Consider the following 15,764-nt stretch of genomic DNA (forward strand, 5'->3'; position numbering starts at 1 on the left):
GTATGTATGTATGTATGTATGTATGTATGTATATATGTATATATGTATATATGTATGTATGTATGTATGTATGTATGTATGTATGTATGTATGTATGTATGTAAGTATGTATGTATGTATGTATGTATGTATGTATGTATGTATGTATGTATGTATGTATGTATGTATGTATGTATGTATGTATGTATGTATGTATATATATATATGTATGTATGTAATCTTCGTATTGATTTATGTATTTGAGCAGCACGAGGAGAAGAGGAGAAGCCTTTACCGAGCCGTGTGTCATTTAAGGTTGTTACTGTGTTCAACTGCGATATTCGTTAAGAATGACGGATGAATATGCGTATTTCTTTTTGTTTGTTTGGGCGTGGACTACTGTTACGCATTTAAGTCGATCGGTTATCGTTTCGGCCCCTTATCATTTTATTTATGGAAACTTCTGACCGGCTTTAACTATCCACGATGTTTCCCGAACCTGCTTATCGCTAACAATAACAACGCGGAAACATTTGTAAAAACGATCGTTTTTATTATTTTATAATTAAAATTTAATTTCAAACGAGTTTTTTACGATTTTTCTTATCAAAATACTATCTAAAGTATGTATTTCAAATTTACCACGCTATTCTATTGAATTCATTGTCAAAACTACCACTTAACAAATCATTGCGATCATAGCCAATGCAATTTATATAATTGCACAGAGATCAAATACGCGTAATACGACAATTTAAAATGAAGGCAGAATGAGGATGAAAGCTATTGAACAAAATTAAATTACCCGATTCGCAGACAAGAGCGGAAACCGAATAAGTAAAGAAAAGGGGCTAAAACGACGTCGTGTGTTAATCTTGATTCTCAACGACCGATTTAAAAAAAGAATGTTTCGTTTTATTATATTGCCATCAACATAAATGATATTCAGCTTATTGATAGTACATCGCAAAAATGTGTCTAGATCGACCTACACAAATTTGAATATAACGTGTTCAGAATGTTGATATTGAAGAGTGCGATAATTTTGGGGACATATACCGATTGCCAGTTGGCACAACATTTTGAATGGTCACAAATGTATAAATGGACGAATCTCACGATTATACGTTCGTGTATAGTCGTATATTTTAACGCGTACAATCACTCGGTTCGTTTGCAACGTTCATTATCGCCGTTTAAACTTCTTATGAAGTTTTTTTCTAGAAAATTCTACTCTTATCTATAAACACTTTAATTTATCATTTAGATAGATAATTAAAAAGATTATACATCTCTTGTATTAGCCATTATTTTTTGAATCTTTTAAAATAAAACTATAACCTAACTTTTTGTAATGTTGATCGTAATTTTACGGCTCATAGCCGATTGACGTGATAGGTGACTAATTACTTATTCAATATTTAATAAGATTCAAAAATTAAATCTAAGTTTAACTTAAACTGGCGTTTGGAGTTAATTAAACAAATATATTAATGATTAAATAATATAAAATGTGATTGTAAAATTTTAATTGAGAAGAGACATATTTTGTAATGTCTAACTGAAAGAACAACTAAGTCAATATACAAAAACCTTATACGAGAAGATGCAGAGCGTTTCGGAAAAGGTTTTAATGTATAATATTATAATATAAGTTAAATTTAGACGTGACAACAGTTATAAGTACTGGCCAAAACAATAATAATTGAGAAAAATTAAATGAATTCAAAATGCCAAGAAACACATATAGACATATGATTAAAGTCAGAAATAATCGGCCGAGCACTGTACTTTGTACTCTATATTGTATTTCATTTGGAATTACTTGGGATTTGTCGATTAGATTATTTACGTAAAAACTCGGGCAGTTTCCATTCCCACTTGACGTTCACTTCAATGAATAGAACACTTATGTATTTATTTATATAAACGTATAATGTAATAATAAGTATTCATTAAGCGTTCATATTTTAATTGGTCATTAAACATAATTATCATATTATGTACTGTCGAATACACTGGATTCATAATTTTACAAATAATACATAAACTCACGTCATTGGTTATCTGACCAATCAAATAAAAAAAACAAATTATTTAATTTTATTTTGGATATTTTGATTGTAAATGTTATGTAATTATTTGTTAATTAAGCGGTTATTTAGGTATATCTATCTTAAAATATTTTCGGATTATCGTCGTGAACGGTAACTTATTCATTTGACAAGTTAATATAACAAACCGCTATAAAAATAGCTATACAAAGATATAATATTATTAATAGCCGAGTTGATATAAAAAGAAATTCAGCTTGGAAGTAAAACGTTTTAATACATTTTCATTACATGCTAGACATCATTTGCTATCATTTCTTGTTATTATTACTATAGAAAGGTTAATAGGTATAATAAATCTTACGAATTATCTATAAAACCTAAATATAATAAAATGCTTGAAATGTTATGACATCATTATTAGTAATTTGATGACTACATTGTAGAGCTAATTGAATTTAAATATGAACGCAGAATTTATAAGTTTATTTGTGTTAGTCTGTTGATTTGAAACGAATGATTATAACGACATGAGACACACAGCAACAATGTATAGCTGTGCTGCCAGACGATAGTAGGAGGTATACCAAATAATAACGAAAAAATGAAACTGTTTACGAACATTTATTTATAGAGACGCCGTGTACTTTATATTTGGCATAATAACACTTGTTTATTTATAATCAGCTTTTTAATAAGATAAATAAGATAAAAAAAATCAGCTCAATAAAAGAATCAGCTTTTTAATTAGATAAATTTATATTATTAAAAAGCTGATTATAAATAATTTCTTTAAAACCAGTACTATAGTTACAAAAACCGGATACAAATTTTCAATCAAATATTAATAAAGCAAAAAACATTGTGTTATTTTTATTAAATTCTATTTATTATCCTTAATTTTATATTTCTGAAAAAAAAACTGCAGAAGAGAGATATTCGATTCACTGGGTGAAACAATTTTCGAGTGCGTATATGTGTCCACACTGTAAGTCTGTAACGTCACATCCCGTGTCGACTGAACTTCAGTGGAAAGAATAATTCGATTGAGAACTCGTTGCAGGAACTGTCATGCAATTTAGTCATGTTGTTCACTCTTTAGTAGGTATAAATAACATTTGTAATAAATGTTTTTACGTGACCTGTGTACGAGGTCGTTGGGCGGAACGACGCGGGGCGCGTCGGGTGACGCAAGCGACATTTGTATCTCAGAACAATGTAGCACAGAAATGATATCAACATTTCTTTCGCTTAGAGTATAAGTTAATAGTTGTGTCTTCTTCTTTCAAATGTAATTTAACTGATGAATGAAAGAGAAAAAATAGTGCTAAATAATGTTTATTAGTAAGGTAGTTTTAAACGATATCTATTAAAATTATGAATCTGTCCTGTTTTTGAAAATCATTAATTGCATGTCTTAGATTATTTTATAATAAAAATAAATACGACAGAATCGAACGCTTCCATAATAATTTACGTCTTGTTCTGAGAAACTGACTAAATTGGCGTCTATAATTCCGGTGTTATTAATTTCCTCATGTTTATTATTTTACGTCGTATATTGTATGGAATAATAATAAATACTATTATGCAAGTGTTTGCTTTATGTCTACTTTTTAACGAATATAAGCTAAATAAATTGTATACACGTATATTTATATAGTTGATCAGTGTGGAAGGTTACTTGTAAGATTATTAATCAATTATAGCTGGTACATTAAGTAACTGAAACAATAAAAGATACGTTCATTCAGTAGTCTATTATTGCTCTAGTTATGTCTTTAATTAATCGCCACTAAAGGCATTTGATCTTGAAATCTGATAACTTATACATTCTATCCTAAAGAAATGTAATAGGTATCTTAATATTTTACTTCCAATTCAAAATAAATGCATTTGTCTCATCAAACGCACTTCTTTCCTATTTAATATTGACATCAGTAAATAAATGACTGGAAGCACGTGCCAAGCGCATGTGTTGGACCAAAGCTCATGTAACGTAATTGTAGCGTGTTTTTGTCGAAGCAGACAATTTGAGATTAACGTAAATATCAATAGAAAAAGTGGTCAGGAAACTTCAATTTTTTAATTGAAGACTTGGGTTCAAAGGTAAGTTTTCATCTGTTAATATTGTTTTTTTTTTTAATTAATTTCGTGATATGCGTGAAGTAAAAAGTCGTGAGGAAAAGGAGCGATACGTATCGGATGAGATTCTGAAGCTGTATCCAGAAACAATGTGTAGTGCAATAAGGTAAAGTCTTCTACTCAAGAGGAAAGAGGCCAAAAAAAGGTGGGTTACGGGACATTATTAGGCTGTTAATTGCCTGTTATCTTACTTTACTTTTTATCAATGTATATGTTTTACATAATCATTGGTTACACGCTATTTAACATGACGGATGACTAAGATATATTCTCAAAGATAGAGTGTAATATAAGTTAACCAAAATATAAGAAATAATTATACTTTTAAAGAATACTTTAGACTATTTGATATGTCGTTGTAAACGACTTTCAGACCTGCATTGCTATTCAATAAGAACTCATTTCGTATATTACTCGTGAAATGTTGAAAACCGAATTGCGCAACGCTGTCTTGGTGTTTGTATCCTTTTAATGATATAATTAGTAGAGTCAATGCCATATTACTTTTTAACATTTCGATTTGTTCTCTCAGAATAGCTTTACCGTCATTGAAAAGCAAAAACTTCCTATGTCTTGTGTTACTTCCTATAACTGTTTGCTTTGTTTAGCGAAGAATTCATTCGAACTAATTTCAAATAAATAATTATATCAACTATGTATTAAATAGTCTCATTCTTTGATATCGAGTTGGGCTTGGCGTTTATCGTTCGTTTTTAATTAATTTAAAAAAAATACAGAACCATATTGTTTAATATATGACTAAGTTACTTTCAAGTTGTATAAATATAAGAATTGAAATTAATATAAAATTAATAACGTAACAATTTACAAGAATGAATAATTTAACAAAATATATAGGTGATAGTTTTCGTGTTTTAAATGTTAAATAAATAATGGAAATTTACAATAATTGTATGGAGGTCAAATCGACAGGTGAAACATTTAAAAAACCAGCTGCCTTTTTTGGCATCTGTTGCTGATAAGTAAGAGACTCGAACGACATGTGAACCGCGCCATTGGTTATTCATCATCAATGATCGGTTTGAATTATAACGAACAGGTTTTTGTGACAATACATTTAATTAGTAGTAACACAAGTCTATATTCAATGTATTTCTTGGTGTTAAAGTTTTGTGTCACGTATTTGCCCACGTTTTCTACCGCCAAGCATTCATAATAAGCATTGATTCGTTCCGCTTTGGATGCTGAGCGAGTGTGACAGGTGAGAGTGACAGGGATCTCAAGTTCCAGTTCCCAAGTTTGATGAGCATTGGTGAGGTAAAGTATGGTTAATTTTTTTTAACGGCACCATGTTTATGGGCAATTGTGAACACTTAACATCAGGTATTTGCCACCTAACGAAACCATAAAATAGAAAGAAACGCAGTTTGGTCACTAATTAGGATATAATGTTACAGCTTCTAAATACCATCCTGGTGACGTATAGCATTATATCCTCTTAAGACAAAAGCTTATTCCATCATAGTTATGGTGCGGTTAGGTGAATTTACACATGTGACAGGAATTGATCCAACACATGCAGGTTTTCTTTTACTGCTGAGCACAAGTCGAATTAACATTAATCAATACAGAAAAACTTTAGTAATGGTCTTTCTATTTGATCAGCTTACTTCCTTGTTCGTTTTTTATATCTAAGCTATGTAATAGATTTTGAAAGAGTTTCACCGTAATTTCCGCTCGGTTCGCGAAATAATCGATAATGTTTTTGATTCGTATCGAAGCAAGGAAATAGTTTAAGAGCTGACTTAATCATAAGGCATATCAACTTAATGCTTTGCTGAATCTAAATTATTGAAAATTTCACGGATTAGTGTGGCAGCAAATATCTTTCATTGATTTTAGTCATCATTTTCATCTTTAAATAAATGCGAAAAAATAAACAATAAGTCAAATTTATGTGACACAATACTAATGCTTATCAATATATTAATTTTAAGTCGTGATAACTAATTGCTTTTTTTTGAGCAGTAATTTTTAGTAGTAAAATGACTCGAACAATAATCGATAGACCGCGTGCGTGTCAGTCCTCAGGGTAAATGGTGAATTTGTATCATAATATTTTATTATATATTAATACATAAAATTCATTTTGTTAATAACATCCTCACTAATGTTATGATTTTTATTTCATAAATAATAATATATTAACTAAATATTGAAAATAATTAATTTATCGGAGGCTTGCGGAGAATCGTCTGCTTGCGAACTGCTCACCCATTAAATGAACCACCGAAAAGTAAAATTAATAATGATGTGCCTGTGCATGCTATGCTGTGCATACAGTCACAAAAAAAATTTTAGACTCCATGCTAGAAGTGGTATATTTATAATATTTTTTATTGTCTAACGCAGACCTGCCAAGATTTGGCCCATTTACTCGTTTGCCTCCATAAAAAAAATAAAAAAGAAATCAATGCGAATTCTAGTACACGATTTTAGAATTCTTTATGTCTTTATAATAAATACAGAACTTTCGTTCTAATGTATGTTGTGTTTCTTGTGCTAGATTAAGATATGTGTATGTTTACTTGCAGTTGCTCGTATCTTAATGGCAATATTATATTTGAATCATCCGTGGCAAACTCAACTGTTCACACATATGTTGACGTCAACATAAACATATACGTTTATTATGTACATAGATTATGAATATACAATTTAAATCATTCATTTTAATCTTATTCGCTTATAAATTATTTCTGTAATTTATAGATCAGCTTAAGTATTTTATTATTGAGTTTATTGAATTACTCCGATAATATATATCCAAACACGTTAAATGATAAACGTGTTTTATCAAATAATAATTATACATAGTGATATATGACAAGAAGAAAAAATAAAGTACACTCTTTAAAAAATGTCTTGGCAATGATCATTATTTTATATTTTCGTCCCGGTTAATGCCATTCTCACGTTTGCGAATCGCAAAGCAAATATTTCTAAGAACAGAACAGTTGAAGCATAAAATATATAGAGGCATTGTTTATAAACAGCGAGACACTGAAGCCACTCTCTCCGAGTGGAGGAAATTGCGAGCCAACTGAATATGTGACGTCACTCACATGTACCGTTAACTTTAAAACGTTTTATGTCTACGTATGATTATATAGAATAGAAGATTTGATATCGTTCTTTATTGCGATCAGAGCAATTGATTTTCCATAGCACTTGTGATTTTCCTTACCAATTAGCAAAGTCAAGTACATTGAAGTTGTTTTTATTCGTGAAAATTTTATCGCTTCCAATTTAAAAATCTGTTGTGATTTAAGTATAAGTTTTTAATCCTTGTTACTTATAAAGCGCCTTACGGACGATTAATATTAATTCTTACAAAATTGTTGATAAAAATGGTTGTATGATAGACAACATATATTTCAAATATAATAAATGAAGTTAGTAGTATAAAATTTATTGAACTACGTATAGTTTTTGAAAGTTGTAATCTCACGTGAAGGAATAAGGTACTTGTAATTTTTTGGACAGAGACCATTAAATAGGTTACGCTATGTGGAATTTTTTTAAAAGCAAGCGATACAATTGTTGTTTTTTCCTTTCTATACAAGATTATAATTTATTTGGTCTTTGTGAGGATCAATAATATCGTTTCGCATGCAGGAAGTTACCTAATTAACTAAATTGATCAAAAGCAAAGTCTTCATTTCAATATAAATAAATTTAAATGTATTCGATTTTATATTAGAAATTGCATAAATACACTTTCTTAATAGCACTGTTCAAATAAATAATAAAACACAGATTAAATAAAAAAATAATAATGATGAGTTCAAGTTAACGGACTAATAGTTTCGATCAATAACTAAAGACACTCACGCTTGGTTGTTTGAACAAGGACCGAACGAAAGGCTTATTACGTTGTATTTTTTTTTAAATCCAACAAGGAGGATATTAGAATGATTAAATTTATTATGTTTTTATTTATGTATTATAATTCGAAGAATAATATGTAAGAAGATAAATGCAGATTAATTTTATAACATACAATTGTTAAGATTGTTAGTTTCGTCGATAAATAACATTATCTTAGTTTATAACGCACAATTTTTGACCTTAGTTGATTATACAGGGTTATTGGTAATTCGACGTATTCCCGTTCGACGTATTCATATAAGCATAAATCTACAGAAAGCAACTCTTCTTTCAGCATCCTCTTCGTAAATAACGTGCACAGGATTAAAATGATAATACAAAATATCTTAATTGTAACTTAGCTACTGAACTGTTTATGTATCTAAATTTTATTTTAAATTTGTATTAAGTAAGTAAGTTAAGTAAATATGTAAGTTTTTTTACATTGGATATTATTTTAAATCAATTTTGTGGGAATTTTAAAGAGCGACCTTTAGTACGATTTCGGTCATGTTCGAATACGAATTTCCACCAGTGTCCTTTCTGATCATTTTATTTCGGTTGCTTTGAAATAAATTCCTAGTTTTTATACCTTTTTGGGAAAGCTAAGTAAACGATTATGTTTTTAAAATAATCTGCAGAACAAGTTTCATAATGTTTTTTTTTTGTTTTTCAGGCATATTTGAGGGAAAAAAATAAAAAAAATATTGAAATATTATTTTCATCTCGCATTTTTAAATTTGGACCGATAATTATTGTTTAAATATTGAAAAATATCCAGTGTTTAATCGTTTTTATAAATCAAAAGAAAAAAATAGATTTTAATCGATACTTTTTTTTTAATAAATTTTTGAAGTTGCATTTTTGACTTATTTTGAAAAAATCTAAAAAACGCGATAACTCAAAAATGGTTCACTTTTGCATTATGCATATGGGGGTTAAAATTATCCCAAATAGTCACCCCTATCACCTCTTAACGGGAATACGTCGAATTACCAATAACCCTGTATATTATTGCACTAATAAATATTTTATTATTCGGGCTTTGCATATGTAATGGCACGTGCCTTGTACGATAAAAGAACTGATAAAAAATACCTATTGTTGACGATTATTGTAGTAAAGTAAATAATTTGACAATTGCAAAGAATTAAAAACCTAGTGATCATATTAATATTTATTCGATACAATCCTATTAAACAAACAATAGAATCATTATAATTTTAATGAGATAATTTCAGCTTCTTAATTAACTTAATGAGACATTATCAAAGAATATTGACGAATGACAATAAAATATAAAGATTACATTCATTCAGTAAGTAATTTTGATATCGTTATACTAAACCAAAGATCTCTTTAACACGAGAAATCGATTTAGTTATGCATAATTGGAGAATAAAGAGCTGTTCATAATTTTAATTTGTAAAGATCTTATTAGATAATTAAATTTTAAAATTCCAAATTATTCAACAATACGTGAAATTCAAGAATGATTGTCGTTTTTTTTAAAATTACAATATGAGATTGTTACAAATGTTTCGAAATAAATGTAAAGTTATTCAAATAAATAATTACCAGATAAAAAAACACCTTATTATAAATCTACTAGCTACCCGTCCCGGCTAGACACGGACGAAGGGTCTACATTTTTATGTAAATATAAAATTACGTAATACGTATAATTGTTGGTTTACACCGCACTTCAGAAAATTCTTGCCGACTCCGCATTCGACGTCTGTCTGGACATTATCAATAAATAATCATCGTAATATTTCATATTCCAGTCGAATTACACAAAACTTTAAAGAAAAAAAAATAGATTTTAATTGATACTTTTTTTTTAATAAATTTTTGAAGTTGCAAATTTTGACTTATTTTGAAAAAAAACTAAAAAATGTGATAACTCAAAAATGGTTCACTTTTGCATTATGCATATATGGGGGTTAAAATTATCGCAAATAATCACCCCTATCACCTCCTAACGGGAATACGTCGAATTACCAATAACCCTGTATATATAAAAGTAAACAACCACTTTACTGGTCATATTCATATCTATTCATAGATAGTCATATCGTTTTATATTTTAATGTAATTTTAATATAATAGTATCAATATTCATATACAATTATTAGCTTGATACTGTTTAATTTTGTATTATTAATTGTTCTTTATAGCAGCCAGCCTTTAGTAAAGATGCATACGGCATAATGGGACGATGAATCTAAGTCGCAGATTTTAAATTAAGATTGTTCGAGTATTATATTGATTTATATTAAAGTTATTATGCATATTATATACGCAGCACGTATTCAAACCTGTTTTAGCATGTCAATACTGTGTAACCGACATTGTGTTACGTTTATTGTTAGAAATGTGATTTGTGACGTTCTGTTTTTTTTTGATACAATGTTATATGGATGCAAAAGTGTAGACTTAGTATTCTTTGAATTTCATTCATGATTATTTAACTACATATATGTATATGATTGATGAAATGAATGAGTTTGTAGTCCGTTATTTTAAGTAGAATCGATATTCTGAACCGACGCGATGGGAGCTTGAGATTTAATTTATTTTATAAAATAAGGGTCAACAGTCTGCTTTTAAAATAATATTCTGATATTTGACTAAAGGGCATTGTAGTTTTTGTGCTAAATAAAATATTACAACGTGAAATTCGATTGAAACTTATTCTGTCATTTCCGTCTAGGTCATTAAAAGTCTATGGAAGCAAATTTGTTTGCAAATATAGGCTGTCTGTCTCAATACTAACCCATTGTGAACAAGTTTTTATATCTACAACGACGTCGACGACTTCTTGTTGAATAATATTTTTGCAATTAAATTTTATTTATTCTTCTTGTACGAAATAATAAAACGGAATACGAATATTGGATATATTATAATATTGGAAATATAAAAAAAAAATTTAATAATATTTTGAATTTCGAATATAATGCTGTTAAGACTTCTGATGAAGTCATTAAAATGATGACGCATACGTTTTCGGTTACCGTTTCCAAAGTTACAGCAAGAAATCCACAAAGGAATTTGTATAATGACTTTGTACAGTAATCACACCTAATTCATATAATATATTTTTCTATTTCCAAGACATATTTTTATGTCGAAAATTACTATTATAATTTACAAATGTCAAATAACGTAATTAAACACGAAAACCGGATTTGATATTAAATAAAGTCTAATATATAAAATAAGAACAATATTTCAATAAGATCAAAATAAGATCAATATTTAAAGCATTGAATAATAAAAACAGTATATGGTTTCTGGCAACCCTATGAATACCTGCGAATGGCGCTTCTTAGAAAATGGGATTGCCTTTTCAATAACTCTCTATAGGTGGCCCTTCAAGTGGGGCTTCCTACCCTTCAATACTCGTTCACGATATTGTTACAGTAGCTATAAACAAATAATATTTTTTTCATTTGGAAATATTGCAATTTAGATATTTGCAAGTTAGCTGATCAAATTATGTATAATTTGCGCTCTTTCAGATTAAAGTCTCAAAACTATTTTGACAGAGAACCCGCTACACAGTTGTTTTAACTCTTATTTTGGAAGTTATTTTGACCATTTATATCTGTTTAAAGAATGTTAATATTTTAAAATAGTGGCCGAGATCTATTATGACTTGTATTGTTTGAAATGGATCCTTTGTTTATGTCGGCGTTAGTGAATGAACTACAAAATTTAAACACAATAATACGGATAAAATTATCTAAACGACTTCCACGATTAACAATAGGAATGAAGTGAGATGATTTTTTTATTCATACAAACACTATATGTAAATTTGTCAATATGGAAAATTTTATACAAGATTTCAAATTCGTTTTTTAGTAATTAAAACTAGTCGTTAAAGCGAAAGCACACATTTGTTAAACTCCATTCGTTTAGAAAGTCTTTACAAATTTTAATGTACGAAAAATTATGAAGTGTTCTTTATATTTACAGTATTTTTTTTTTGATAAAAATTTAAAATATCGATATTAGTTAGTATAATACATAAATAACACAGATAAAAAAAATGTTTTTGCAACAATCAATTGTTTTTTTACATGGTCATACTTGTATTCAAATATATATATATATATATATATATATGTCATGAGTATTAACTAAACGGTAATTATAATTAATATAACATCTTATCAAAATATCATTCTGTAACATCGTAAATTGGATTAAAATATATAAAAATAGTTTTTTTTTTTAAATTAATTGTACCAAAACAATGATACTACAATTTTTGACACTGACATTTTATCAACAGATTTGATTATGATTCACAGAGCAGTGGGATGATAAATGGGATGGGTATTTGCGTAGCTACGAACAATCTCAACCTACAAAACTTAACACGTTTCATTAAAATGTCGAGTGAACCGCTCGAGGACTTATGTTTGCGATAAACCTGACCGCAACTAATGTAACAGTATGTTACCTTAGTTCTATAGAAACATTTACAATTAAGGATATGTTTTAATGATGTTTAAATAAATATACTGCATGATTCAATATAAACAAGAAGTGCAACAGAACACATGGATAATAGCGAGGTACATTTAAAGATAGGTTAGAAAATAAACTTACCACACAGTGCTGTTCCATATTCCTTCCAATGTGAACGAGTTTTTGCGGTCATTGCAAATTATATTATTTACTATCAGACTATATATTAATAACTGGGCGATTTGGAATGAGATTTTCTTGAGCACTATTTTTTAAAGTAATAAAAATCTAAATAGAATATTAAGAACCCATGGTTGTGAATATAAATAATAACAAGATAAATAACTAAATATCACAAAAATAAAATATTCGATCTAAATATAATGGGTTTAAAAAAAACGTTATAACCGATTTGGCTTCATTTTGGAAGGTTTATGTGTTGTTGGTTTGCTGGAACATGTTGCGAGAAGTTACGCAGAGTATGTTAACGCGACGAGGGCGAGTGAACAACTGAACGAAAAAGCGGGACGAACGAACTGATCCAATCGCAAGGAGTGGAATGGAATGAGGCGAATCGGCGCGGGCGCACGCTTTTGCTTCTTGTTTATCGGTCGGGTTAGTTGAGCGGCGTGTCGAGCAGCTCTTATATTGATAAGGAGAAGGTCGATATCGCAGGCCAAGCAGCAAACACGCTAGAGTCGTGCGTGTGCACCGCGTCCACGCGCTCCGCTTTACTGCTGGCCGATTTGCTTACGAATATTTGTAGAGACAAGTTATTTTTAATCAATAGTGTTCTATAATAAAACCGTACATTCGTTCCTTTGACGCGCATTACGAGACAATGCTTTATTGGCACACTATCAGAATTATAACAACGAAACTTGCCCTATTGTATATATGTGTACAAACAAAAATTGACTGATTATGTTTTATAATATCGTAAAATGTACATAATAGGTTTATAATTGTATATAATACGTGCAATTTGAAATGTATCATTATTTTATTAAACATAATTATGGACTTGATAGAGTATGCGTATGATTGTACACTTACGATGTGTTTAATTTGCAGGAGTTCTTAAATTCCCACCTATTTTAAGTTTCAACTAGGAATTGCAATCCGGTGTCATTTTCAATCCTGCCAGATTTCCATTGATCAATGGAATTGATCGGATTGCTTAACTGTTTATGAGATAATCGAGTGAGTGATTGAAGCTCATTTCATATAGGTATATTATGTATACTGGATCTGGATGAAATCAACTTCGTTTCCGATATTTTTTAGTATTTCATCAAAATTTTCTGTTTATAGTATGTATAATATAATATTTGGATTTATGATTGGTATTTTTTTGATAATGTCAAATATTTTTCCAGTAACGGTGAATCTAAATTTTTCTTTACTATTATATCCACGTCTTCAATAGTCTCCAGTTATCATATCCAATCTGTCTCTTTTTATATTTATTGTTTTATACATTTTTTTTCTTTCACATAGTAAATGCATCAACACTTCGTTTTCATTATATTAATATTCTTGTTTCTACAATGCGGCGTTATTTAATCCTCACAGGCAGTATTTCAGATAATTCAATATTTAACATTGTGTCTTGAATAATCAACTGTCCTGCGACAAATTGTTGTTTCAGAAGTTAACAGGGTCGAATCTCTACACCTAATACAATTAGCTGGAAATTATCAATCGAGTTTTCTTTTATAAAATCGGTAGTCAGACGGCTGTCCACGCCACCTGATTGATCACCACCCATAGACACTGGAAAAGTATGAAATTTTAAGCATTGCTTAAAATACCACCAACCTTAGGAACGGTTTCTCTTGTAATATTTCTTGCGTCTTTAGTTACAATGGCTCACTAACCGTTCAAACCGGAACACAATAATACTGAGTATTGCGGTATAGCGGTAGAATATGTGACTGGGACGGGCTTGCACAAAGCCGTACCACCAAAATTTATTATTGATTAGTTACGATTAATATATTTTTTAGGTTCCTTTATCGATAAGGCTTATAAATCTTTCAGCTTATAAAATCTTTCTGTCGTTATATAAAAGCCGGATGACTATTACAACGCGTAAGACAATCCAAAATAAGGCGTAAATCTTTGCTTCTAATTTTTTCACATACTTTTAGAGAAACATATGGTACTCTGTAGGCTATCTTTTGAACAGTTTCACAACGCATGCACACGCATTATACTTTTAAAGTATCTTCTCAGGCAATAGCTGGTGATAGTGATGGCGGATTGCCGTGTCCGGTTTTCCGGATTGCAGTCCCTACTTTCAATATCGGTTGTCGTGAGAACCATTTCCAGTCAGAATAGGCAAATCTATTGATCACGAGAGATTTTCGTTGATGAGTCTTTTATCATTTGACTTTAAATGTTCTGGGCTACACGCTACCCGGTTAATCGATTTCGTTGGAACATCATTAGAAACTATATATTAAAGGTTAATGATTATAACGAAATGCGTTTTTCATCGCTCTAAAACTAGATTAAAGTAATAGTATAAATGATCCTTAGAAGAAGGAAGTGCCAAACGTTATTCAAAATCAAAATAATTTCGTATTATTTAAATGGGGTTGAACGTAGGCTATGTTTAATGAAAACAGGTGTCGTAGCTAATTGAAATGACGCTATGTTTACAGCATCTTCATTATGTGTCACAAACCGTGCCAAGAATCGATTGATGCCTTGATCTCCAGAATATGTAACTGTCATCGTGGTCTGGTGATATAATACGATTGCAGAGGAGGGTTTTCTGGGATATCCGGAACGAGATCAGCTATATCTGGTTACATTCGAAATTCGAAGTCGGTTTTTCTTTGAAATATGCTAAAAGTCAGTCAGGTCAGCAATTTCAAAGAATAGCTAGAAATTTGTAAGGAAATTTATTTTATTTATGGCAATAGTACTTACCGCTTTATAGCATAGTATGGGGTTAAAGTTGCCCAGTCATCATTTATAAATAAAGGAACCATTGTCAATACTCTGCTTTGTTAAAAATTCGGTCGGTAGGAAAGCGGTTGAGATGTCTCTATCACTGCATCTGCATCTTTTGCTATACCATTTTTTTTATCTTTTATTAACAGCCATATAAGCTAACTGATAAGCCAGCATTATTGTGATAAAGGCGTCTCGTAGATTATTTTTACAAAACTGCACATATTGTCTAGCTTATATCAGATA

At 29.7% G+C, this 15,764-nt stretch overlaps 1 protein-coding gene across 1 annotated transcript in view; it reads right to left on the reverse strand.

The window, feature by feature from the left end:
- The window catches only part of LOC113399726 (facilitated trehalose transporter Tret1-2 homolog), a 19,700-nt gene extending 6,546 nt beyond the window's left edge, over positions 1-13,154 (reverse strand). The window contains exon 1 of the mRNA XM_026638938.2: positions 12,696-13,154. Within this exon, the coding sequence (XP_026494723.1) occupies positions 12,696-12,747 (52 nt within the window). The 5' untranslated portion in view covers positions 12,748-13,154. The remainder of the gene's footprint in view (positions 1-12,695) is intronic.
- Between the last annotated feature and the right edge of the window lie 2,610 nt (positions 13,155-15,764).

Source organism: Vanessa tameamea, chromosome 2 (genome assembly GCF_037043105.1).
Source record: "Vanessa tameamea isolate UH-Manoa-2023 chromosome 2, ilVanTame1 primary haplotype, whole genome shotgun sequence".
In the NCBI taxonomy this organism is placed as follows: domain Eukaryota; kingdom Metazoa; phylum Arthropoda; class Insecta; order Lepidoptera; family Nymphalidae; genus Vanessa; species Vanessa tameamea.